Source organism: Castanea sativa, chromosome 10, assembly GCF_040712315.1.
Source record: "Castanea sativa cultivar Marrone di Chiusa Pesio chromosome 10, ASM4071231v1".
Lineage (NCBI taxonomy): Eukaryota > Viridiplantae > Streptophyta > Magnoliopsida > Fagales > Fagaceae > Castanea > Castanea sativa.
This window is the reverse complement of record NC_134022.1, coordinates 17,580,187-17,605,911: the sequence shown is the minus strand read 5'-3', so window position 1 is coordinate 17,605,911 and position 25,725 is coordinate 17,580,187. Positions and strand designations below refer to the sequence as shown.

Genomic DNA, 25,725 nt, shown 5'->3' with positions numbered 1-25,725 from the left:
TAAAGCATGAAGAATTACTGTTTAGAAATGGAACCACGCAATTAGTGTCTTTTGCTGCAATTGAATTTCATCTGATTTGGAAAGTCTTATTATTCTAGCGAACTTTACCATTTCAAGTTAGTTAATTGAAGTATACCGACTGATTTAGGAAGTGAATTTCCATGTTGCCAAGTTCTGATGTGCCATGCATAGGTTTAATAATAGGGAAATAGCCTTCTCCAGCTCCAACTGATTGACATTATCACATGGTAGGGAACACCCACTTAGCTTGCAAGTGCAGTATCTTAAGATCATGACTGACATGAAATTACTTGGTAGCCTAGTTGCATGTCACTCAAAAAGCTAGGAAAGTTATTTATTTAACTGTTTGCTTATTTGGGTAAGACAGAAATTTTCTGTTTTGCACATATGGAAGTATTTTTTTTAGAAATCTGAAGAGAATTTTTCTTTTAGTTGTTGAGCGTGAAACAAGCACAAGTACTTCCCTTGTTCCCAACATATATGAGATAATACACAAACTTTGTCTTGTGTCAGCGTTTCCATGTGTTGGAAATGCTGATTGCCTAAGTATTGGAGTATCAGATGGCTTATTTCATAAGTTGAATCAAAGAGTTCTGCAACATTGCAAATGTTACATGGACGTTTATTTTTGGATGGAGTTTTGCATGTACTGTTTGTTGTTGTTATTGTGGTCAGCTGTATAAAAAGTATACTGAAAGTGAGTGTTATGTGATAGCATATATATGTAACTAAGTGACCCCAATGCTCTTCTCAAAAAAAAAAAAAAAAAAAAAAAAGTGATCCCAATGCATACTTGTAGCCATAGGCAGGTGAAGCTTAGGTGGGAGACATGTTTTATTGGTGCTGAGCATGGCCAATTGAACAACATTTTTATTTTAGAATGAAGCACACACACACACATACACAAGGGAGATGGAATGAGGATCTAACACAAAGACAGGTTCTGCTTCTTCTGTCTAGTACGCATACTAAAAAACCTATGCACGTTTGTTTTCTGCAATTCTTGCATCACAATTAAGTTTGACAGGTGTTCTTCAAACATTTAGCCATCATATAGGATTTTCCATAAGCCCCAATTTGAATATCATACGACTGTATGCCTACTTGACATGTGTTTTTTCTTTTAATTTCTTAGTGAAGTTTTCCAGTTTAGAAAAAAAAAAAAAAAAAAAGCCAGGTAGTTGAAAAACGTTTCCTAGTGCAAAAAATTTAAAACAAGAAGATTTGGAGTTAAAGATGTTGTTTCTCAATACTTGCCAATAAACCAAGCTAGATTCTGGTTGGTGGGGTTAAGAATCTTAACACTAACTGTTTGCCTATTTGACATGTATTTTTCGTTTGTTAGTGAAGTTTTCTTTAATAAAAAACTACAGCTGCACTGATATTAAAGGGTCTCTTCGTGGCCATATGTGAGAAAATGTTGGAAAAGGCTAAAAAGCGCATTTGCATTTGTTTAATTTGAAACATTCATATGTTGAGCACCTCATTTATAAATTCATTTAAAGAAAAAGTTAATCCTTCTATTTATGGTGATTTCTCTACCATTTGAGGGCTATCATGAGTTTCTTAACGATGATGTCAAATTTCTACATGCAGAGTTTGATGCATTAACAGGAAGCAAGATCTCTTCTATTGACATTGGTGCACCTGTTGTCCGCATGTCTTATAGTCCTACAAGTGGGCATGCTGTGATTGCCATCCTTGAGGTTTGTCTCCAAATAGCCTCCTGTTTAGGATGTTTGAATTGTGTTGAATACTCAAACACTTCAGGTGTCTGATGGTTAAATTTTTTGTAATGATTATTGTTTTATCGGAAGCACTAGAACTGTGTTGGGTTAGCTGTTTTCTTGGCATATATGCATTTTCCACTAATTTATGTTCCTTTTTTTAGTGAAGATGTGCTTTTGGAAGCCTCTTGGTCTAAAGTCATTTTCTTGGAATTGAAAATTATATCTTCCTACTCTTTAGGGCAATGCATGGAAACATATGACAAAGCTTGTGTTTATGCATGTTATATACTTGCAATGTGTTCTGTTCAGTCCCCAAATATTGACTGTACTGAAAAAACAAAGCAGGAAAGACAGAAGAAAAGAATTCCATCTCCCCCCCCCCTAGCGGATAAGCAATGTAAATTTTATTCAACTAAGAAAAAAAAAAGTCATCCAATTAAGTACACAAATTACATCCTGTATACAACTGGGGACCAATACAATCAAGTACACAAATTACAAGCATCCATCAAAGCATAAACTGAGAAAAGAGAATGATTTCCTACAACTAAAATCTATTCCGATAACGTTTTATAGAGGAAAAGAATTCCAGCTTTACTTGCCAACTTTACTGCAATCATAAACTTTGGGTTGGTTCTATCTTCTATTCAAAAAAATAAAAATAAAAGAACAAACTATGGGCTGAATTAATCATGCCATTTTGGAAGAGTAGGCATAATTTAATGGGACACGTTTCAGATCTTTAGAAACAGCAGAATACTACCAACAAATTTGGTCATGCCAAAAAAATATCCTGGTAATATCTGCTAGAAATTCCTTGTATGTATTTGTTTGTGGGAAATGAGACTTTATTTGGTTCAGTAACAGTGATATTGTAGAGTTTTACCCAATGTTCATGCTAGTATCTTTTTGGGAAGGAAGGATTGAGTATATAGTATATACCAATAATATGGAACTTAAAGGAGATGAGGTATACCATTGGCCACTGGTTAATTTAAGTAGAAATGTTTTAAATTCCATTTTGCACCCAATGCATATTCCAGTACCCAAAAAAAAAATCTCTTTCCATGGTGGGATGTTCTGGGCGTTTAGCTTATTTTGGCTTGAGAATTTTTACTATTTTTTACTCCCCAAATCAAATCTGAACATGTACATGTTATTTAAAATTGGCCATTTCAAAAAATTTGATTCTTCTTTTGAAAATATTATAGGAAAGGTATTTGAAATGACTCAGTTGTTATTCCTGATATTTTCGTAGTATAAACATTATCATTCAAATTATAATAAAAAAAACATTATTATGTATTGAGTAATGACCAAAGAGTGGGATGATAAATTATTTTTTAGTTATTATATTTATTTTATGAGGCATATTTAGTTACTATTGTAGTTATTTTAGTTTTATTCACACAATTTTATTTAAAACTTTGACATTTTTACAACACTTTTTAAATAGTACGCCAATTGCCAAATGCTATAAATATATTCAAAATTTTTGGCATAACATTTTATTTATTTATTTAAACATGCTCATAATATTAACTAGTCATAAACTCACAATAACTCTATTACAAAATAGTTAGACTCTTATCAAAAAATAAAAATTATTTTCACTTACAACTTTTTAGGAGAAAAACTTTCCATCTAAAACTTTACACCATACAAACTCCCCAAATTCGAGTTTCCAGGCAGAGAGTTCAGCCAGAGAGTTGGGACAAACTCGATCCCTATGAAGTCGATTTTTACTAGTTTTTTTCTGAATTTTTTTTTCCTTACTTTTTTCGTATCCTTTTTTTTTTCTTACTTTTTTTTCCTTACTTTTTTTTTTTCCTTTCTTTTGCTTACTTTTTTTTCTTACATTTTTTTTTCCCATTTTCTTTCTTATCTTTTTTTTTTCCTACTTTTTTCCATTTTTTTTCTTACTTTTTTTTTTCCTTTCTTTTGCTTACTAATTTTTCTTACCTTTTTTTTCCCATTTTTTTTCTTACCTTTTTTTTTTCCATTTTTTTTCTTACCTTTTTTTTTCCGTTTTTTTGCTTACTTTTTTTTCCGTTTTTTTTTTCTTATTTTTTTTCTTTTTTTTTCTTATAGTCTCAACAAGAAGCACCAACACAGATGAGTATAACAGCTAATAGAAATAATTAACAACTAATTGAAAGATAAAATTAACCATTCATAATATCACAATATAGAAACAGGTACATTGGATACAGAATACTTCGATTACAAGTGCATTCAGTGATAAAAGAAAATAATAATTGTGCCGATACAACCCAGTAGTAAGTTCAAATACACAATAAGGAGAACCACAATTTACATCTAGAATGGCATTCCAAAATCGAGTATCTGCATACCTGAGAAAAATTGAAATATTGTCGTTAGGTACCAACAGCCAAAACAACGGTACTAATCTATGTAACTTGGATAATTGATACAATCATGAAATTTTATATAAAAGCATCACTTACCTAGGTTGGGTCAGTATTGCTTGTTGAAGCCCCACGAGAAAGCGGACATTTTCTATGGTTATGCCCATGTTGATGACACAGTCCACAGCTCTGTTTTTGTTGAATCTCCCTCAAGTCAGAATCTGGCCTTTGGCTTCCCGGTTTTCGCCGGACCCCATCCATCTCATTTCGTATCCTAGACTTCACAGGTCGGCCTTTGGCCCGCAACAGGTCTGGGTCAGGCACCCACTTTGGACCTTCCACATCCCTCCACAATGACTCTGACTTTGGCACCACAAATTGGTGTGAGTAGGTGCGAATGGCGTTGTCCAAACTATAACATGGGTCAATATATGCAGTTCCATCTTGCCCCAAGTACTGAAGAACTGTAATCGCATGTGAACAAGGGATCTTTCGATTTTGCCACTTTCCACAACCACATGTTCTGGCCAATATGTTTACTTCATGACTATGTTGTCCCCCTCCAGAGCTATGGATGTTGTACGCAGTCGTTACTTGATATACACCATAGACATTATTAAACGGCCTTACTTGGTGTGTTTTAGATTTTTTCAAATTTGCATCAAAGATTTCTAAGGCATATTTACTCCACACCTTGCCCTCCAAGAGATCATGAGTAATTTTTTTGTGTCGATCATGGAAATACGCAACAAGTTTGCTCCAAGTGAATTCAACCAGTGCAGCAATGGGCAGGCCACGGGCACCTTTGAGTACTCCATTGAAGCACTCTGAGACATTGGTTGTCATAGCCCCATAACGGTATCCACCATCACGTAGCTGGGTCCACTTCTCTATATCCTCTTTCATTAGATATGTGTATGGCATGATGGATGGGTCAGGTTCACTTACCTGTTGTTCAGTGGCTGATTTCTTCCTAAGGGCCTCGATCTCGGCTTCCTTGATAGGTTGCATGTACAACTCAAATTTAGCTTCCTGAGTAGCATACCCCGCTTTCAAGGCCAATGACTTTAAAGTGGCGTCCTGAAAATGCGTGTTGAAGTTGCTAGCAACATGTCGAAGGCAATATCTGTGGTATACTCGTACTCGTCCATGATCATCTCTAGGCCAGTTTGCAATTGCGTTTCGAATACCCTTATGTCGGTCAGAAATTATGCATATGTCCTTATTTGCTATCACATCCCCCAGTGCAAACCTGACGCAATCTAAAAACCACCTCCAACTAGGCCCTGACTCTTTGTCCACAACAGCAAAGGCGAGAGGCAAAACCTTGTTGTTGGCATCGGTGGCCATTGCAATCATTAACACCCCTCGATATTTACCATACAAATGGGTCCCATCAATACTGATTACTGGTTTACAATGTCTGAATCCTTCAATGCAAGGAGCGAAAGCCCAAAATACATATCGCAATATTGTAACACCTTCCTCCCTCGGTTCAGTGAGATACCGATGCAAGTGCCAGCTTCTTGATCCAAGTATGCCAACAACAACTTTTTCAGCCTTTCGTAAGACTCTTCCCAATCGCCGAATATCTTTGCAATAGCCCTTTGTTTCGCATCTCATATCTTATAGTAAGAAAGCTTATGTTCATAATACTTCCCTTTGATGTAATCTCTAAGGTGTTGAATTGTTGCCGTGTGATTTTCTCGCAACATTGGAACAAATTCTGCTGCAAGAAAATTACAATCCATCATTCTACCATCAAGAGCCATGCCAAGGGTCATACAACTGTGAGGACCCCCATAAGATGTGACCATCCATGTTCCCTGTTTAGGCTTCATGACTGCTCCAACGTACCACTTGCATGACTCATCCATGCATTTCACATACAGTCTACTTTTGGTCGACCTACTAGTCAGAAAGTTTCTGTTATACTTTGCAGCATAAATTGTTAATGCACGTTTCACCGCTTCTTTATTCGCAAAAATCAACCCCGTACAAAAATTCATGTCCGCATTCCAAGAAGAAACAAATGCTTGCTCACCAACTTCAGGATCAACCATATTTTCCCAAGTATTTTCATAAAATGATAAGGCGGGAGGTTCATAAACGGGGGTTGCATTTGTAACATGCTAAACTCTAACAGTAGGGTTTGCATCATCTTCATCACATTCATCCATATCATCAACATTAGGATTGAGAGTAATTTCATGGTCATCAACACCCCTATCAAAGTTACCTCGCTCAATCCTCTCTTTGTACTCATCTCTATCGTTAAGATCTTCCCCAACACAGTGTTCGTCTTCATCTTCAACTACTGGAACTGTAGAGGATTCACCTCGATGTGTACAAAATTGATCTTCATATCTATTGCTAGGTTCGCTCTCAACTGTTCTTGGTGTCTCTTGAAAAGGGGGTGTATAGCCTCCCAACGTGGTGCATTGATCATCTAGGACTACAAACTGTAGAGATGTAGTTGTTTGTACAATATCCTCTATGCCGACTTCTACACGCGACTCCAAAGTGACGTACAACTCAAAATTTGCTACTTGTTCCCATTGACGCATCTTGTGAAACATGAACTTCACATGTTTGTCTTCTGTTATCGCCATATATCTGTAATTAATGCATTGATTGAGAACTTCATGTGGAGAACAGAAAGTAATATGTATGTCATGCAAAGCAGGGTTCAGTTGCAGCTCTTCCATAATTTTTATCTTCAAATCACTTAAGGTCTTTAACTTATGGCGTATCATTATATAACAGCACTGGATACCCGGACCTTGAAATGGAAATCCGTCATAAGGGTTGGCATTGCTAAGGGATCCACCGTAGTCTATATTTATATAGATCATTATCAACCTATAGATCATCAAGTGCAATTGTGTTAGTGACAAATTTATAACTCTCAATCAACATCAATCACAAAACTTTGGGTATGACATGCCAACAATACTAACCTCAACCAAATTTGCATATACTCACATCCAAATCATTCTAGAGGCATGACTTTCAAAACCCATTCAAATAAGATATGATGAACAAAAATATTATAGCAACTAGTTACCCATTGAAATCTTTGTTACAAATCTGAAACAACTATATCTTGAAATAATTTATACTAAAAAGACTGTAATGGGTGTCTTAGGTATCAAACTCATAATCCATTTCATACCAATGACAAAAACCTAAAAGTACTAAATATTCCTAACAATTGATCACAATATTTAGTACTAAATATTCCCAATATTAATTTTGAATAAAAACCTAGCATAATCACAATATTTGGTACTAAATATTTCCCCAATACTAAATATTCCCAATAATTAATCACAATATTAATTTTTTTTAAAAACCTACAAAATAATTTAATCACAATATTTACACTAACAAAAAATAAGCAAATATTCCCAATATGTTGTAATAACATAATTAATCACAATATTTGGTACTAAAAATTCCCAATTTACAATCACAATATTAATTTCCTAAAAAAAACTTAGCAAATAATTTAATCACAATATTTACACTAACAAAAAAAATTTCCAAATATGTTGTAATAACATTAATCACAATATTTAGTACTAAGTATTTCCAATAATTAATCATAATAATAATTAAAAAAAACTAACAAATAATCACAATATACTAACAAACTACCCACAAACAAACAAACTAATCACAATATTTACACTAACAAACAAAAAAACAAAAATTTTCCTAATATGTTCTAATTGTTTCTTAAAAAAAATAACCTAGCAAATAACCACTATATTTAACTAACAAAAAATATTATCAATATTGTAAAAAACATTACCTGAGAGTTGATGAAAGTTGAGTGTGATTGTTGTGTGAGTGATGAAGTAAGTTGTGTGAGTGATGAGGGTTGTGTGAGTGGTGCTGCTGTGAGAGCAGAAGAGAAATGCGAGCATAAGTGAGCCTGGTAAGGGGGAAAAAGGTCCCAGTTGGGACCCACATGACACGTGGATGGGTTGGGGACCATTCACAGAAATCGAGTTCAGGAGACTCGATTTTTAGAAGCAAATAAATCGAGCCTCCTTGACTCGAGTTACATCCACGTGCCCGAAAACCATGGTGCCCAAAAATCGAGTCCAGTAGACTCGATTTACCTTAAGTGATCACGTGACCAAAAATCGAGTCCACTGGACTCGATTTACTAAAGTGATCACGTGTGCCCCCGTGAGTGTGGAAAATAGAAATCGAGTTCATTGAACTCGATTTTTGTGCCTACGTGGCCTCCCTGTCCAGCTCAGCCAGTGCCGCGATGGATAAATATAAACCGAAAATCGAGTCCAATGGACTCGAATTGTTAGAAACCAAATATGTTTCAAACCTTTGCTTACTAATGATATAGTTTGAGTTTTGTAGTTAGTTCTGTAAAAACGCCCAAATTCGATGCCACTTTCCAAAACAGTACTGCTTAGTGTCTTCCCAAATAATAAACTCATAATATTTTCACAATAATTTATAAGTGAAAAATTTTATTAGTTTACTATCGCCCAGGTATGCAATGATCACTCCACAAGTAAAAGTGCTTGTAGAGTGTGGGGAGCAAAGGTCGGGGTTCAAGTCTTCAGGAGGGAGCTTCACACACATATATACTTAAGATTATTCTAGAGTAGAATTTTACCTTGTATAAAAAAAAAAGTTTTATTAGTTCTAATTTTAATTCACAACTTTAATTATTTTTTTTCCCTACTCATAACAACCTACAATTTAGAAATTTTTACGAAAATATTGTGAAGATAGCATTTCTACTACAAGAAAATTCACACTTTTCCTCTTAAATGAAGGAATATCCTCTTAATCTTTGGTGGTTTAAAAAATCATTTGCATGTATAGTAAATTAATTGATTTTTAAATTATTTAAATAAATTACATAACAAAAAAAAAACACACACACACACAAATAGAACCAAAAATTTAGTTTAGGAGGCCGAGGCATGAACCAAAGAAATTTAAAATTCAAGAGTGAAAAATATGCTAAATTGAAAACTATGGCATATTAGGGGGAATTACAAAGCCACTGTGTGGGGGGGAGAAAAATCTCATGGGATTAGGATTATGAGGGCTGGGCTGCTTTCAAGTATGAATGGCTCCCAAATATCTGCTACTGGAGTGGCCATGTCTCCCACAATGATAAAGAATGTGTTGTATGGCTTGGCAGCAAGGGTTCTTTACAAGTGGATGAACAACAATTTGGCAAGAAAGGCAATTGTCGAGGTGCAAGGCTATGACAATTCGAGGTTCTCTAAATCACATTCACGAGTGGCATGTGGTGCTCTACCCAGGTCGGCTCTAAGTACACAGGTAATTGTTACGTTGAATGAAGGGACTAGTTCATCAATGAAGAAGACAATGCATGTTCTGATGGAAGCTATTAGGATGGATGTAGAGGGGAGTGTTGGTTCTTCAAAGGACGGTGGAGCAATTCAAGAGAGGAGTTTAATTCAAACATGGGAACATTTTGCAGACACCGTATTTTGTACACTTGTGGGCACAAGGGAGGAAATATAATGGAGTCGCCACCTAGTTATATGGTCTAGGAACCATAAATATAGCGTCCTTTCGAGGAAAGACTTTTGATCTTACTACAAGAGTTTGGATTTAGAGTTTAGGTACGCTTTTGGGAAGGTGTTAGACACCCAAGATCGTCCAACCCTAAGGTTGGCTTTCCATTGTTGTGTCCTATATCTTAACCTTATTAAAAACATACGTAATACTTGTATCTATACTCACACACACACTAGCATACATCTAAGCATACAATCATGGCATCATTCATCCCAAAACACAAACTTATCCATCCATCCAAACAAAAAGAGAGCCAAACAAAAAGAAACCCTAGCATTCATTTAGCATGTGAAACCCTATCACACATCTAAAACAAAACGGCAACTTAAACATGGCAGCAAGGGTATCATTTAAAAAAGAGAAATGATATGTCCACAACATTTTTACAACATTTTTACAACAAATCCTAAGTGGCAGGATGTTACTGGTTGTTATTGTTGGGGCAAAAAAGTAATCTTAGTGTTAGGTTCAAATTTGAACCAATAACAACTAACCACCTATGATTTGTTGTAAAAATGTTGTAAAAATGTTGTGGACGTAGCACCTCTCTTTAAAAAAACATATCAAAAACAAAACCTTAACACATTAAAAACCCTAATCATACATCCAAAAACCCTAATTCAAATGTATGAATATTGCTAATGCATGAATATTGCTAAAGCATGACTTACCTTTTACTTACCTCCCAGTAGCACAACACCTATGACATCAATGCATGAATCATGTGAACGAATGGCATAGCATTAAAACTAAGAAAACCCTAACCTAAACCCTAATCTAAGCATGTGATAACAAAAAACATGTTAAACGGTAAATAGACAAACATGGGGCTTGAAACATATGAAAAAGAGCCTATGCAAACAAACATGTGAAGGTGGAATCAAAACAAATAAGAAATTAGGGTTTTTGGGTAATGACATTACGTACGCTAGAACAGGTCTGCATACACAGATCCTTACCTAGAAACCCCTAATTTACATAAAAATAGAGTAGAGGCAAAACAAGATAAAAAACAGTAAAATCTAGCAACCTAATATGCTTAAAGATATAAAGAAAACCTAAAACTAACCTAAACAAACATGTATAAGCCTAAACTAAACAAAAGAAGCAAATTAAAACAAAGATTAAAGCAGAAAATAAAAAAGAAAAGTTTTAAAGTATACCTTAAAGGAAAAACTCCTAGGCTTGATTTTTGACCATTCCCCTCAGTCAAATCTATTAAAATTCAATAAAATAGTGATTAGTAATCTTAAACTTGAAGGATTGGGGCTTGAAAGGTCCCAATCAAATAAAAATGACTTGAGGGTATCTTGTGAACAACTCCCTTTTGATTCACTATTTTCTAGTGAATCTTAGGTTTTTCCCATGAGAGTTTTGTGTTTTTTGAATATGTACCATGTAAGGCTTTTAATAGTTAAAAAAATGGGGTTTGGAACGGTTCCTAAACGGTGTGGGTTCGTTCCAAACCTTAGCCATTATTGCAGAAAACTTGCATTTCTTATACTTCTGAAAACTTGCGCCCACAATGCACATGTATGCAGGCCGCGACCTACTGTGGGCGCAAGGGGGAAAGAATGGAATTGCAACATAGTTATATGGTCTAGGATCCATAAATATAACGTCCTTTTGAGGAAGGACATTTTGATCTTACTACCAGAGTTTGGGTTTGGAGTTTAGGTACGCTTCTCATCTATTTGTGCCCTCTTAATTGTTACCGCTGCAAGTAAATGAGACCTTTTTTAGATGGATGTCAGAAATGTCTTCCTTAATGGGAAGTTTATATGCAACCTCCTCTTAGTCTTTCTATTGAACCGAAAAGGTTTGTCACATTCGACGTGCACTTTATGGCCTTAAACAAGCTCCACGAGCTTGGTTTGCCAAGTTTAGCTCTACTTGGGTTACATTGCCAGCCATTATGATTTTGCCTTATTTCTTCGTCGCATTGACAAAGGCACCCTTTTGATTCTCCTATATGTGGATGATATGATCATAACTGGTGATGACTTTGGTGACATTCAAGAACTCAAGGATTTCCTCAATCAGCAGTTTGAAATAAAAGATATTGGACATATCAGCTACTTCTTGGGTCTTGAAATCACTCATTCCACAGATGGTCTTTATATTACTCAAGTCAAGTATGCTTCTGAACTTTTGTCTTAAGCTGGACTCATTAATAGCAAGACTGTTGACACTCCAGTTGAACTTAATGCGCATCTGACTCCCTCTCTTTATAGATAATTGGTTGGCAGCCTAGTTTCTCTCACTGTCACTCATCTAGACATTTCCTATGTTGTTCATCAGGTGAGCTAGTATCTGTCTGCTCCACAATCGACTTACTATGCTGTTGTTCAGCGCATTCTTTAATACCTAAATGGCACTCTCTTCCATGGCCTTTTCTACTCTGCTCTTCCTCTTGTTTTTCGTGCATTCTCTGATGTTGATTGGGCAAAAGATCCCTCTAATCACAAGTCCACCACTGGTTATTGCTTTCTTCTTGGTTCTTCTATGATTTCTTGGCGAAGCAAGAAATAAACCCTTGTGGCCCGCTCCAGTACTAAAGCAGAATATCGTGCCCTTGCAAATACCACATCTGAGCTCCTTTGGCTATTATGGCTTCTTAAAGACTTAGGTGTGTCCACATCCTCTACTACTTCTCTTTATTGTGACAACTAGAGTGTCATTCATATTGTTCACAATGATGTCTTACATGAACGGACTAAACACATCGAGATCGATTGTCATTTTATCCGTTATCATCTTATCCATGGTGCTATCAAGCTGTTCTCGATCTCCTCTAAAGATCAACTTGCAGATATCTTGACCAAGTCATATCCTAAAGAACGCCTTCGTGATTTGGTTGACAACCTCAAGTTGGTCTCACACGTACCTTGAGTTTGAAGGGGACTGTTAACATGTAATAGGTTGTGGGCTTTAGGCCCATCTTATTTAGTTGTACTACACACTCTGCCTCTTATACAAAAGCACTCTTGCATATTTTATTACTTGAGAAATACAATACATCTATTTAGTATTTCTAACATCCGCCTTACCTTTAGGCCATAATGTTTATCTCATTTCATTCCATCTTTTTTGCCTTCCCTTGCCCATATGCCGCCCTAAAGTTGAATCAAACTGCTCCTCTTTAATGCAGCAGTCATAAGACTTGACCAACCATTTCAAACTTCATAAAACTAAGAAAACTTTAATAAGATTTTGAATTTAATGGATAGTTGTATTAAAAGAGCGGTTAAGAAGTACTTGGAGAATCAAGGATGTGAGCTACCAACTAAAGAGACTTGGTGGTAAATGAGAAAATTCAAGCGGCAATTAGATAAAAGAGCAACAGCTATAGAAGCCTACCTAGATATAGAGACAATGTCGCTGATGAATATTATAAAATGACTAGGAGGGAAGCAAAAAGGCAGTCCATAAGTTTTTTTCTTTTTTTTTTTTGAGAATCAACAGTCCATAAGGTTAGATTTAAGGCCATGAAGAATTATAAAGCAAATGTGAAATGAAGAATGGAGAAAATAATATTTATAAATTTGCTAAGACGATGGAAAAGAAAAAAATAGACTTAAGTGGTATCAAGTACATTAAAGAAGAAGATAAAAGAGTGCTAATAAACTTTTTTATAGAAGCCATACGGGAAATCAAAACAAACTGAATAATCCAATTAAGAATAGAAACTGAAAGTTTGTTCAAAGATTTAGGATAAGCAAGATAAAGAACATATTGAGGACAAAAACAGAAAAATCACTAAAGAGGAGTCTAGCTGCCGTAGAAATTTATATCCTATTTGGATGTTATTCCCTAATGGCCAAGGAGTCACTAACAACCTAAGCATCTTTGTTAGTTGTACCCATCATTTTGTCATAATCTAGACATTTGGGAAAAGATCCCTTTGTTTTTAATACATTTTACATCAACAATCCTTAAAATTTATTTTATTTTTGATAATTCATAATTCCTTTGGGTTTTGCTAATATGTGCCCTAAGGTCACACAATAATTAATCATTTTTTTAAAAAAAATTTCGAGAATTGAAAAAGTATTAACAGCTTTTTTAATTCTCGAGAAAACGTTTCCAAAAACGTTTTCAAAGTTTTGCTCTTAAATGAAGGAATACTCTCTTAAGTCTTAACCATTAGGTGGTTTAGAAAATCATTTACATGTATTATAAATTTCATGATTTGTTAAATTATTTAAACAAATTACATATAAAAAACACACAACTTTAATTTGTGTGGGTTAACCAATGAACTATTAATAAATGTATTTTCTTTTTTGAAAAAAAAAAGTTTATTATAGCTTATAATTGGGTAGACTAAGCCAATTTAATATGGCAAAGGCAAATATCTACATTCGTAGTATAATCAATTTGTTCTTGACTATTTATTCTTCCATTCTCTTTAAATTTGGTGCCCTCTCCATGGCCATGTGAGACGCTGTTTTAACTTACTCAAGTACCACCCTCCATGAAACTGAGGCACTTCAGGGCTCTTTGTAGTTTGTCTTTGAGTGGAATCTTTTTTCCTTAATACATCTTTTTTTTTTTTTGGTCTGATACTAGATCCTACTGTAGTCTATATCTGCACTCAATCAAAGTGTGCGTACCACAGTTCTTTGTATATAAAGTAGAAATTTGTGAAATAAGAGATATAAAGGTATGATTCAAGTTGTGGATGTCCGATAGGCTTATTTCTGATAATATCTTTTTGGCTTTTGAAACTTTACACCATCTTAAAAAAAAATAGGGGAAAGGAAGGTTTGATGGCCTTGAAATTAGACATGAGTAAAGCCTACTATAATAGGATGAAGTGAAATTTTCTTGTTGAACAATTAATGGAAAAATTGGGTTTTGATAATAAGTGGATTAATCTTATCAATGCTTGCATTCGTTCCGTCACTTTCTCAGTTATGGTTAATGGGGAACCTCATGGGTTTTTTCAACCTCATAGAGGTCTCTGTCAAGGAGATCATTTATCATCGTATCTATTCCTTTTATGTGCAGAAAGACTCTACTCTTTGATTCAGCAGGCGGAAGATGATGGTTTCATTAAGGTGGTTGCTTTGTGTAAAGATGGCCCAAGAGTTTCCAATCCTTTTTTCGCAGATGAGCCTTCTTTTTTGTAGAGCCAATGAACAAGATTGCCAGAAAATCCTAGAGATTCTTGCTTCTGGCCAACAAATAAACAGGGAAAAAACCCAATTATTTTTCAGCTCAAACATGAAGCCTCTACGGAAGACAGCTATTAAAAATTTACTAGGGGTCTAGGTCATCTCGCCGTATGAAAAATATCTTGGTCTACCTGCATTAGTGGGGCATGCAAAGAAGCAGAGCTTCATGTATATTAGAGAGCGTATTTGGCAAAAACTGCAATGGTGGAAGGAAAATTTGTTATCACAAGCAGGGCGAAAAATCTTAATTAAAGCAGTAGTCCAAGCAATGCCACCCTTACAATGAGTTGTTTTAAACTCCCCAAAGGTTTATGTCAGGATCTTGAATCTCTTATCTGGAAATTTTGGTGGGGTTACAAGGGAGAGAACCGGATAATTCATTGGTTGGCTTGGAATAAAATCTGCCTCCCAAAATCCCAAGGTGGTCTGGGTTTCAGGGAGCTCGAACTGTTCAACTTGGCTTCGCTGGGCAAACAGGTTTGGTGGTTATTACATAATACTGATTCGTTGTTTTCCAGAGTGTTCAAGGCTAAGCATTTTCCAAATGGTTCAATTTTGGATGAAGATGTGAAGACTGGGGCGTCATATTCTTGGCAAAGCATCCTCAAGGCAAGATTATTGATCAGTTCAGGTTCTATTTGACGTATTGGTGATGGAAAGACTGAAAATCAGGGGGGATAATTGGTTACCTAATCTGCACTCTAGCAGAGTTATCTCACCCCAAAAACTCCGCCTAACAATACCAAGGTTTGTGCTTTAATTGATGAAGAGAACCTGACTTGGCTAGAGGATCGGATAACATCTGAGTTTCTCCCTCATGAAGCTCAAGCAATTCTAAGTTTGCCTCTTAGAAATCGCTGTGTTGAACATAAACTGATCTAGAAGGGAACCACACATGGAGCTTATTCTACAAAAAGCGCCTATAAGCTGCTGGTGGAGAAGGCAGAAAATCTGAAACCAGGAAGTTCGAATCCAGCGGCACATTCAGAGTTCTGGAAGAAAATTTGGAGCTTAAATGTCCTAAGTAAAGTTAAAACATTTTGTCTGGAGGGCCAGCAATGAATCTCTCCCTACAAAGCTGAATTTGTTTAAAAGGAAGGTCACTAATAATGCTATATGTGATGTCTGCAAATCTGAAGTGGAAGATACTGTCCATGCTATTTGGGGTTGTCAAATGGTTAAGAAAATATGGTGGAGGACGTTATATGCAGACCACACATCCTTGATCGTTTTGCAAACTTCAAAGATTTGTTTCTGGGATTTTTGAAGGCTGGAGACCTTACCTTTGTTGATCGTTTTGTGATGGTTTGCAGGAGTGTTTGGTTTAAGAGGAATGCTGTTCGCCTGAAGCAAGTTTCTCTTCCTTATGATCAGATTTTCTCCGATGCTGCAGCAAGACTTCATGAATTCCACCTTGCTGCTGATCCCACGGTCATGACAGCATCTATCCCTAGCTCCAACAGTTGGTCTCCGCCTCAGACACCTTTTTACAAAGCTAATTTTGATGGTGCTTTGTTCCAGGATATTAATAAGGCAGGTATTGGGGTGGTTATCAGAGATTCAGCTGGTTTGGTCATTGGAGCTTTATCTGAAATCATTAGCTTACCTCCTTCTGTCATAGAGGTGGAGGCCCTTGCTTGCCAAATAGCTATTATTTTTGCGAGGGAGCTAGGATTGCAGGAGGTTGTCTTTGAAGGAGACTCTGAAACATTGATTAAGAGTCTGAATTCGGAGAGTACCAGTTTGTCTCAATTTGGCCACCTGGTGGACGACTCACGTGCTGCTGCCTTGGAGCTTCAGTCTTATTTTTTCTCTCATGTCCGTAGAGATTGTAATAGAGTTGCTGATAAGTTGGCAAAAAACTCAGTTTTTTTTTTCGCCTGTTGTTTGGTTTGAGAACATTCCTGAGAATGTTTCTTCTCTTGTTACTCATGACAGATTGCATGTGTTGATTTAATGAGAGCGGTCTGGTTGGATTTCTCAAAAGCAAAACAAGTAGAAATTTGTGCCCCCTGAGAAGGTTGAGATATTGGTCCAACCCATGGCTGGGTTGAGAAGGATAAGGCCAAAAGGCCCACACAGGTGATTATAAAATCAAGAATTAAAACCACAAGACTTTGCAGTAACGAATTTGACAAGCATAACACAAAGGCCAGTAAATAGAAACATGGAACTAAACAAATCAATGAAACATTGACAAGCATATAAAACCCACTAATAAGGTGCAATAAAGTAACACTCGAATCTTTATAAATAAATGGAATGCAAGTGCAAGTACCTGTGAGTACAGAGTACAAACCTAGAAGTACAATCTCAATTGATGGTACAATCTCAAACACTGCTATCCTAAAGATTTTCCATGGGTGTAAAGGGGATGCTCTTAGGCCTGAAAAGCCGATACCCCACAAAAATTGACACACATAATGACACTACTGATAACAGAAGGGCAAAGGCACTAGAAACATTCCTAGAGGCACTTGGTCCGGTACTGGTTAGCATAGAATTGCCAGAAGAGATATCCAAAGGTACCCAATCACAGTCAACAGAATAGTGTCCAGAACCATGCCATGGTTGTCCATCAACTGGGTACCAGAATGCTACTGACATCTTACTCAAACTGCCAATCGTAAACTGAGCATCCTGCAGGAACCAGGTAACATTAACAAATTAAGGTTCTGTTGCTGCAATGTAAATATGTAACTTTTGAATGTACAGGTACTAAAATGGTGCCAATAAATGAATATCATCTGTATTAAACATTGGGTTCTCTTCAAGCTAGAGAGCAGGTTTTACAACAAATTTCGATCCAATAAAGAACAATGGCATCATGAATTTTAACAAGATAAACAACACAGAGTTTAGAAAATAATTCCATTAAATATTTTCAGAAATCAAGATTTTGTTGTTGCAATATAAATACAAACTTCAATGGCAGTTAACACAATGGTAAGATTCTGAGATTAAAACAATATCGTCCATTAACATTTTGAGTTGTCTTCAAGCTATAGAACATCACTTGAAGCAAATTTCAACACGATTTAGCCTGTTTGGTTTAGCTTTATGAGCCAGCTTATTTTTCACCATCAGCTTATGAACAGCTCTTAAAGGCCGACTATTCTAACCATCCAGAACAGGGTTCCCTAATTATGGCCTAGTTTCAAACAAACATAATCAAATTAATGTTTCAAAAGATGAAACTTTTTTTTTTTGGTGGGGGGTGGGGTGGGGGCGTAGCTCATTTGACTAATATCATAAAGGTCCATAATCAAATAATTGAGGCAATGTAAAACATTTGTAAGGGCAATTTTTACTGGTGGTATTATGAACTTTCAACCAATAACAAAGATTTTTAGCCTAGGCCATACTTCATCATCCAGTAATCCTTTTGTTAACAAGCACCTGAAAGATCAATGACTTTGCCAGCAATTTACACATCATGGATTAATTTTTTTCTTTTTTGATAGACATACAATGGAGAGACACATACATAGATCATGCACTTTCATTTTTCATTTGAAACCCAGATTCTTAGAACTCTGAATGCAGCAGATGACTTTCTAACCTGTTGAAGGCGATCCATTGTTCTCAAAGGTCTAGAGAATTCAAAATAATATGTGCCTTGTTTACCATCTGATGAGTACGGACTATCTTCCTCCACAAAACCTGTAATCGGCAATTATCCTATATTAATATTGACACAAAAAATGTGCAAAATATACAGGCCATAAAATGTGACTATCAACAAAGGTGAAAATACAAGGCACCATATGAGAAACAGAAGTAAACTAAATAATCAACCAGACAACTGTGATATGACAAAAACCAAAACACTCTTAAGGAACTTTTCATCAAAATGGTTGTGTGAACTAAGTAAAATTATAACATGCACATATTTTCGATTTCAATTTACTTGAATTTAGACAAATAGCAGGCTCAGGGGTCTTGAGGCTCTCCAATAGATTAGTCAAACCTTTTCTCCAAAATTTGGAGAGCCAACTACAAAAAGCATGCTCCGACAACATAGCTTATGAATAGGCAAATTTTGTAATTGCTGTAATTACTTCCCAAGTTTGGAGAGCTAAGAGCTATTGTGGCTTTCCAAAGCAGTATTTATATTCTCCTCCAACACCAAACTGGTTTCAGAGAGATTAATTTAACCCCACTGTAGTTTCTCTCTGGCTTTCTCAGCAATTAAACAAAATAATGAATATGGAAATAATATTAAACACAGAACAATAAAAAAAGCAAGATGAGTCAAAAATCATGAAAATCATTTTCTAAAAATAATGTCCTCTCTTTCTGAGAGCTAAATTCAACCCATTTTGTGATTTTTGAAAACAAGAAAATAACTTCTGAATATATAGAGCGAAATCCTTTACAACAACAACCAACCCAATTTTTTTATGGCCAGCTATGGTTAGCGTAGAAAGAGAGAAATAGTTGCATTTTTTTAGATTCATAAATCTCAAAGGCCCAATTGGAATCTCTGTTCTTTAGCTCTGATCTCTGTTTAATTGGTCTAATGCTTGGGGTCTTACAAAGATCAACTCCTTTCTAGTTTTTACGAAATCACTTAACTTTCGTGCATATTATTTTGTAATTCTTTTAGGTTAAAATTGCTTATCATCATGAGCATGAAGTAATCTATTCTAATAATAATTTACCATTAATTACCCAAAAAATAAATAAATAGTCAAGGTCTACCACATGTATTCTTTTTCGCCATTCTATTCTACCCAAAATCATACTCTCTATCACATCCTTAATTGACATGTCCTTTTTTACCACTTCTCCTAAAGTTATTTTTGGTCTTCCTCTACTTTTTTTTTTTGTTCCCTCAACTTGAATCAACTCACTCTTTCTCATTGGTGCATTAATCACTCTCCTCTAAACTTGATCAAACCATCTTAAGCATCTTTCCCTCATCTTTTCATCAATCAATTGAGGCCAACCTTATCTTTAAGCAAATTTCCTTTTTTCGAATCCTATAGTGTGTCTTAATCTTGACTCTGAATTGATCCAAACCCCTATGGTACCGATAAATCAAAAATCAAGAAAAGTGTCTTCAATCTTGATTCAGCATTGATTTAAACCACTATGGTGGTCATGAGTTCCACCACGTTTGACTCTGTGGTCACACAAATCCCATTAGTCAGAGGTTGTGTCCTTTATTTTTGGTAAATCACCCATGGTTGGTGGAGGTGATGGTGGTGCGATCGCAGGGAAGCTTGAGGCCAATCAGACAGTTTGGCTGAAGGATCATGTGGCTGCCCTGTGTAATGGTGACGGCCAATCACTCTCTCTCTCTCTCTCTCTCACATTTGACTAAAGAAGACGAGAAGAAAATATCCATGGATTTTAGAAGGATATAAAAGAGAGATTTTTTGGGAGATAAAAAAGAATAAGAAGATTGTTTTAAATATAATAAAGAGAGAATAGAGTAGCTGTTGGAACTTTATTTTTGAATGGGAGTAGCTGTTGAAAGGTGTATTTGCAAAAGTGGTTAGCTAAAATAAGAAAAGGATTTTTGGCTAAATTTTGGGTGAAATTTCAGATAAGCTGTTGGAGATGCCCTTAACCCCTACCTATGCATTACTGGGTATTAGAATAGTAATAATTATAATAAAAAGGAATGAGAGATTAACACTCATGGATGTGCAGAAACCGAAATATATTGATAGAACATTTCAAGTCATACATAACTTTTATAAGGGTCTTAATGTGCATGCTTATGTCATGTTTATGGACCATTCAATTGATGGATCCTCCATCAACATTATGCATCCATTTTTTAATTGTTTAACCATTACTGTTTTAACTTTCTTTTTTGATAAGTAATAAGAATCATATTAATCATGAAGAAAAATCAAAAACAGCAAAAACAAGGTGTTCATGATGGTGAACACAAGAAACAACAACAAAAAACATCAAAGATATGAAAAGCAACTTAAGGGGCAATACTAAGGGAAGTAAGAAACTCCCTTTTTTAACTTTTTGCCACGACGAAGTGAAAGTTTTTTCTAAATTGAAACTCCTACTTGTTATATAGGTAAATAAATAATATTTGAAAACATTAACAAAAGATAGATAATTACCTGAGTTAACATCAAAGCTACTGTGCCACCATGCACCTTTCCAATCATTCTGTGCACTAGTATCATTTCCTGACAATTGCAAAAAGATAAACCATTCAAATATTCAATCACTGATTCTCATAGAAGAAAATAAATCATTAAAGGAGAAGGTAGAGGAAGAGAAGAAGGAATACAGGGAAACTACAATTTTCTTTTAGCCATATGCAACTCATGCACCCAGAACCTCATGCTCCACCCCTTATAAGGGAAAAAGGAGTTGCCCTTTGAAGACCAATTGCATAGTGGGAAGAGCGATAAAACAATAAATCATAGTGAAACTTGGGAATTTCCATTAGTCTTGATGGGGTTATGTATATCAACAAATAAATAAAGAAAATTCAGGTGCTAAGAGAGCCTCCTTTCAAAAACAATGAACGACATGATATGCTGTTTGTTACCTTCATGGTATAAAATCTACGAATTCGGTATCTAACTTTTGTCATTGACTAGTGATTATCTTAGTATACATTACAGAGTACAAACCAAGAAAGTAACAGTGATCTTGTCAACTGAATTAATGGATAAACTTCACCAAGGTTCCAAGATTCACATTACAAGTAAGAACTAAGAATTTAATTAGTTGAAACACCAAAGTGTTTCACACAACAAACAATTTTGGATGCTATTTGGTTGGGTTTTCTATTAATAATAATAAAAAATAAATAAGGAGGCAAAAAAAACATCTTTGCTTCTTTCTCTCTCTTCCCTCCCTTTTTATTTGTGGTTTTTTTCAACAAAAGCAAAAGTTAGTTCATATTATATGCAAGGGTATTTTAATAAAAAATACAAAAGCATATACGTCATATTGATAGCAATATCAGTGACCATGGTTGAAGATGGTGGTCTAGGGGATAAAGTAGGATAAAGGCATCATTGAACAAAAAAACAATGACAAGGTGATAGTGGTTATGGTCGCATTAGCATTGATAACAATGGGATTTTATTTCATTTATCTAATTGTGTCAACTTAAAAAATACTAATAATTAATAATCTTACCAATCAAACTTTGACTAGATCCACTGACCAATAAAAAACCCATATATCATTTCAAGTTGAAAGGTTTCTTTTCAGCCTAATTGGAAGATATTGTTTCACATGTTATTGAAAATGTCCTAGAGTGGCCTACTTTAATGGACACCTGATCTATTCACAATTTACTGTCTGCTCTGAAGGGGTGGCACTCCTCCTCTTCCTAATTTATATATATATATATATATATATATATATATATATATATATATATATATATCATGCACACATAATTCATTCGAGCAATTAATTCTCTCTCTCTCTCTCTCACACACACACACAAAAAATCATTCAAGCAATTCTAGAAGTTCTTTTTGTTTGAATTTAGTACAAAAAGCTAGGACAGATTTATACTTATGAAGAAACCAAATTTAAAAGGTAAACTAAAGTAATACAATAAAGAAATTTTTGTTGTTGAACTCAAAACCAAGTCTAATATGAAAAATTAAAGGATGTGGTGAAGATGAATCTCACAATCAACTAATTTATAATGTTGTTTGGAGGAAAATCTTGCTTTAGAGTATTTCAGTTGTAGATAAAAAAAAGGGAGTCTTAAAAAAAACAAGAATGAAATGAATTCGAAAATTCATTGCAACACCATAGTTTTTCAAATATAAGTAAATACTAAATAGAAATGTAAACACCACTGTAGATGAGTGGTTTTCTTACTGTTGAAGGCGACTTAAAAAGATGGGAAGGCTGGAAGAACAAGGATATAGGCTGTTAAAAAAAATTTTGAGGATAACAAGGAGCAATTAGAGTTGTTTTGGCAGGCATAAGGGAAGTTACCCTATGTTCCTAAGGTAATAATTTAACATTGTCATGTTAAAGCTAATTACAGAGGCCCTTGGTGATTTTTCAATAAGACAACCAGTCATTTCAAGAGTTCTTTTTAGGTGGGTGCCAAGATCTGCAAAGCATGATATGGACTGTCTAATAAAAGTGAAATTTGATTTTGGGGGAGTCATGAATTCTTAACTACTTTAGTAGCTTTTTGTATTGAAATCACTTCCTTTGGTGCCTTATCCCTCTTTGTTTTCCCTTCCTTAAAAGTTGTCCAATCTTCTTTCAGTCTCATAAAATATATCACTTTTCACTAAAGAAAAGAGCAATAAGATATTTTATTACTATTTTATAAATCCTAGAAATACCTGAGGGGCCAAGTCCATCTAGATATCTGCAGTGCGGGTTCCAAGAATAAAGATCAACTAAATGACCAAACCTGTTCATGAAAAAGCAGCAAATAAATATACAAAGTGGAAAAATTATTACTCATATAAGAAGGTGGGATTGTACATTTGTACTACAACGGTATGAAGCTCAAAAGATGGGATGGTACTACATTGTTGTGAAAGTCAACAGATGATATTGTACTATATTATTATAAAGGCCAAGAGATGAGATTGTACTACATTGCTGTGAAGGTCAATGAATAGAATTGTACTACACTCTACACTACCTGTCACCTCCATTCCCCTCGCTGTTGTCTACCAGGTTGCCACCATAGAGCCGTCCAGGAATAGCATTTCCAATTGAGAAGTGCATTATATCAACTTCATGCCCTTTGCATGTCTTGTTGGTGCATGAGCCTGTCCCTTGACTACATCCACCCATCTAACAACACATATCTTCTCAGTTTGAATCATGAAGTAAATAAACGGAAAGCAAAATGAATAGACTGAGAAATTGTAAAATGTTTATACAAAATTAGAAAAGACAAACCCAAAATTTGATAATCAGTGGAATAGAGTAACTTACATTATGGTAGGTGGCACTGTCTCCAATTTGAAACATAAGAGAAACAGATGGGCATTTCTTGCTATTACTGCATTATTTACAAAAGAACCAATTCAACAAGAGCCTTTCTTGTTACGGAGTCAAAGTATGAAACAGATCAGTCATTGAATTCAACAAAGCATGCGCCTCTAATTTTTTCAGCCAGCACACCAAAGTTGAATAAAAAATTCACAACCAGTCAAAGCGACATATCTTCAAAGTGGGTATCTTTTAAACACCATGAATGATACAATTTATAAAATAAGTCTCAGATAACAAAGTGAAATCAGATGATTCAGATTTGAACATGAATTGACGTCTAAAAGTCACTAAAAAAAGAACGCAAAAGGCTAAATTACCAATATCAAACATGTCCAGAAGTATCAATCTTACTCAATTCAATCACAAACATAACAAAATATTCAAATTCTGAAAAATTAAAGCATACCCTTTAGAGTACGCATAGTCCCCATCAACTTGTAACATAAAGAAAACATCATGACCATCATGCAAAGCCTGTAACATATCAAATTAGTAACACAGACAAGAAAGAAAATGCTTGGTACTATTGGTACAAGGATTTGAATTGAAACAATGGTACCTTAACGGTCATTTTTCCGGCTTTGTATTCGTGATCAGGATGTGGGTCGAGAGCAGGGAGGAGAGAGAACTCGAAGCCATCAATGTCCTTCCAATCTTCGGCATGGCCATCGAGGGAGATGAGGCCAGGCTTGAACTCGGCATTAACTCGGGTCTCGGAGCCGGACTCGCAGCTCCACTCGCCCGATTCTTGGTGAGAGTTGACCCGTCCGATCGAGACGGAGACAAAGACCAGTATTGGTAATTGTAGTTGTAGTAGTAGTAATAGTTTTCGAAGCATTTTGTAACTGGCGAAGTTTCAGGATTGAATGATTGTGTGTTGAAAAAAAAAACAATGTATTCTGTGTTTTGTGTTTTTTTGTTTTTTCTGTTTTGCGTGTCGTGGTGGGCTTGAACTTATGGAAGCGTAGTGCCGCTTTGCCTTTGGCCGTCGTCGTTTTGAATTTTATATCCTTTCCAAAATGCCCATAACCATAAGCCAAGCCGTATAAACAAACTGATGGTATAATGCATAAAATAGTTTAATAATATACTATTTTTTTTTTCTCAAAAAAAGAAACATAACTATAATATTTTTTTAATGTTTCATTCAAATATAAAATTTAATAATAAGAATAATTATTAATAAGTATTTATTATGATTGTATTTATATATGGAACGGGATGCTTTACTATTTATATTTTAATGAAGATTTGGTTTGGTAATATTTTAATGAAATGTTTATATATACAATAGAATATAATATTAATCTTTAAAATATATATGATGATGCGAAGAAAATCAGTAGGCTGAATGCTTTGGACTTGAAAGGACTACTTGTTGCCTTGGTGGTTTGAAAAAGAAAGAAAATCAATCAAAGGTGACCAGGGTTGCCGGCCAAGAACCCTCCGATGACAAAGTTAGTTTTCTCTCTATAATTTCAGAGTTCCAACTCTTTGAGAAATATCAAAACATACTTTTGTTTTGTCTGAATAAGCGTTTATATAGTATCCTAAAGACGGTTATCAAATTCATAACCTTCTTTGGATTTGAGGAGGTATGAGGGTTCAAGGATAGCTTTCACAACTGCTTAGGAGTTACGTTTTTCACACATAACGGTCACTGGAAGTTATGCGTGTAATAAGGAGTCGTAGTACACACTCAGGAATTTTACCAAAGTGCCAAAGGTTCGTCCAAAGGCCTTCCTATCGAGCGTACCTCGCTTCTCAGGAAGGTCGTTCTCCTAGGGACGACCTTACCCAGGACAAGGTTGATGGCATCCTTGGACGAGATGGTGAAGTTTGGTAATA

The 25,725-nt window shown here is 35.3% G+C and overlaps 2 protein-coding genes across 2 annotated transcripts; one reads left to right on the top strand and one right to left on the bottom strand.

Moving 5' to 3' along the window:
• Nucleotides 1-16,083: 16,083 nt before the first annotated feature.
• On the top strand, nt 16,084-16,911 carry LOC142612138 (uncharacterized). Its single transcript, XM_075784256.1, has 2 exons — nt 16,084-16,713; nt 16,834-16,911. Exons 1-2 carry the CDS (start codon nt 16,084-16,086, stop codon nt 16,909-16,911), a joined length of 708 nt encoding a protein of 235 aa, XP_075640371.1.
• Nucleotides 16,912-17,115: 204 nt separating this feature from the next.
• On the bottom strand, nt 17,116-24,853 carry LOC142613967 (uncharacterized). The gene is made up of 8 exons (XM_075786490.1): nt 24,437-24,853; nt 24,284-24,351; nt 23,818-23,884; nt 23,519-23,673; nt 23,211-23,281; nt 20,991-21,059; nt 18,458-18,558; nt 17,116-17,535 (listed from the first exon to the last, which is right to left on the bottom strand). Exons 1-8 carry the CDS (start codon nt 24,713-24,715, stop codon nt 17,242-17,244), a joined length of 1,104 nt encoding a protein of 367 aa, XP_075642605.1. The 5' UTR covers nt 24,716-24,853; the 3' UTR covers nt 17,116-17,241.
• Nucleotides 24,854-25,725: the final 872 nt, after the last annotated feature.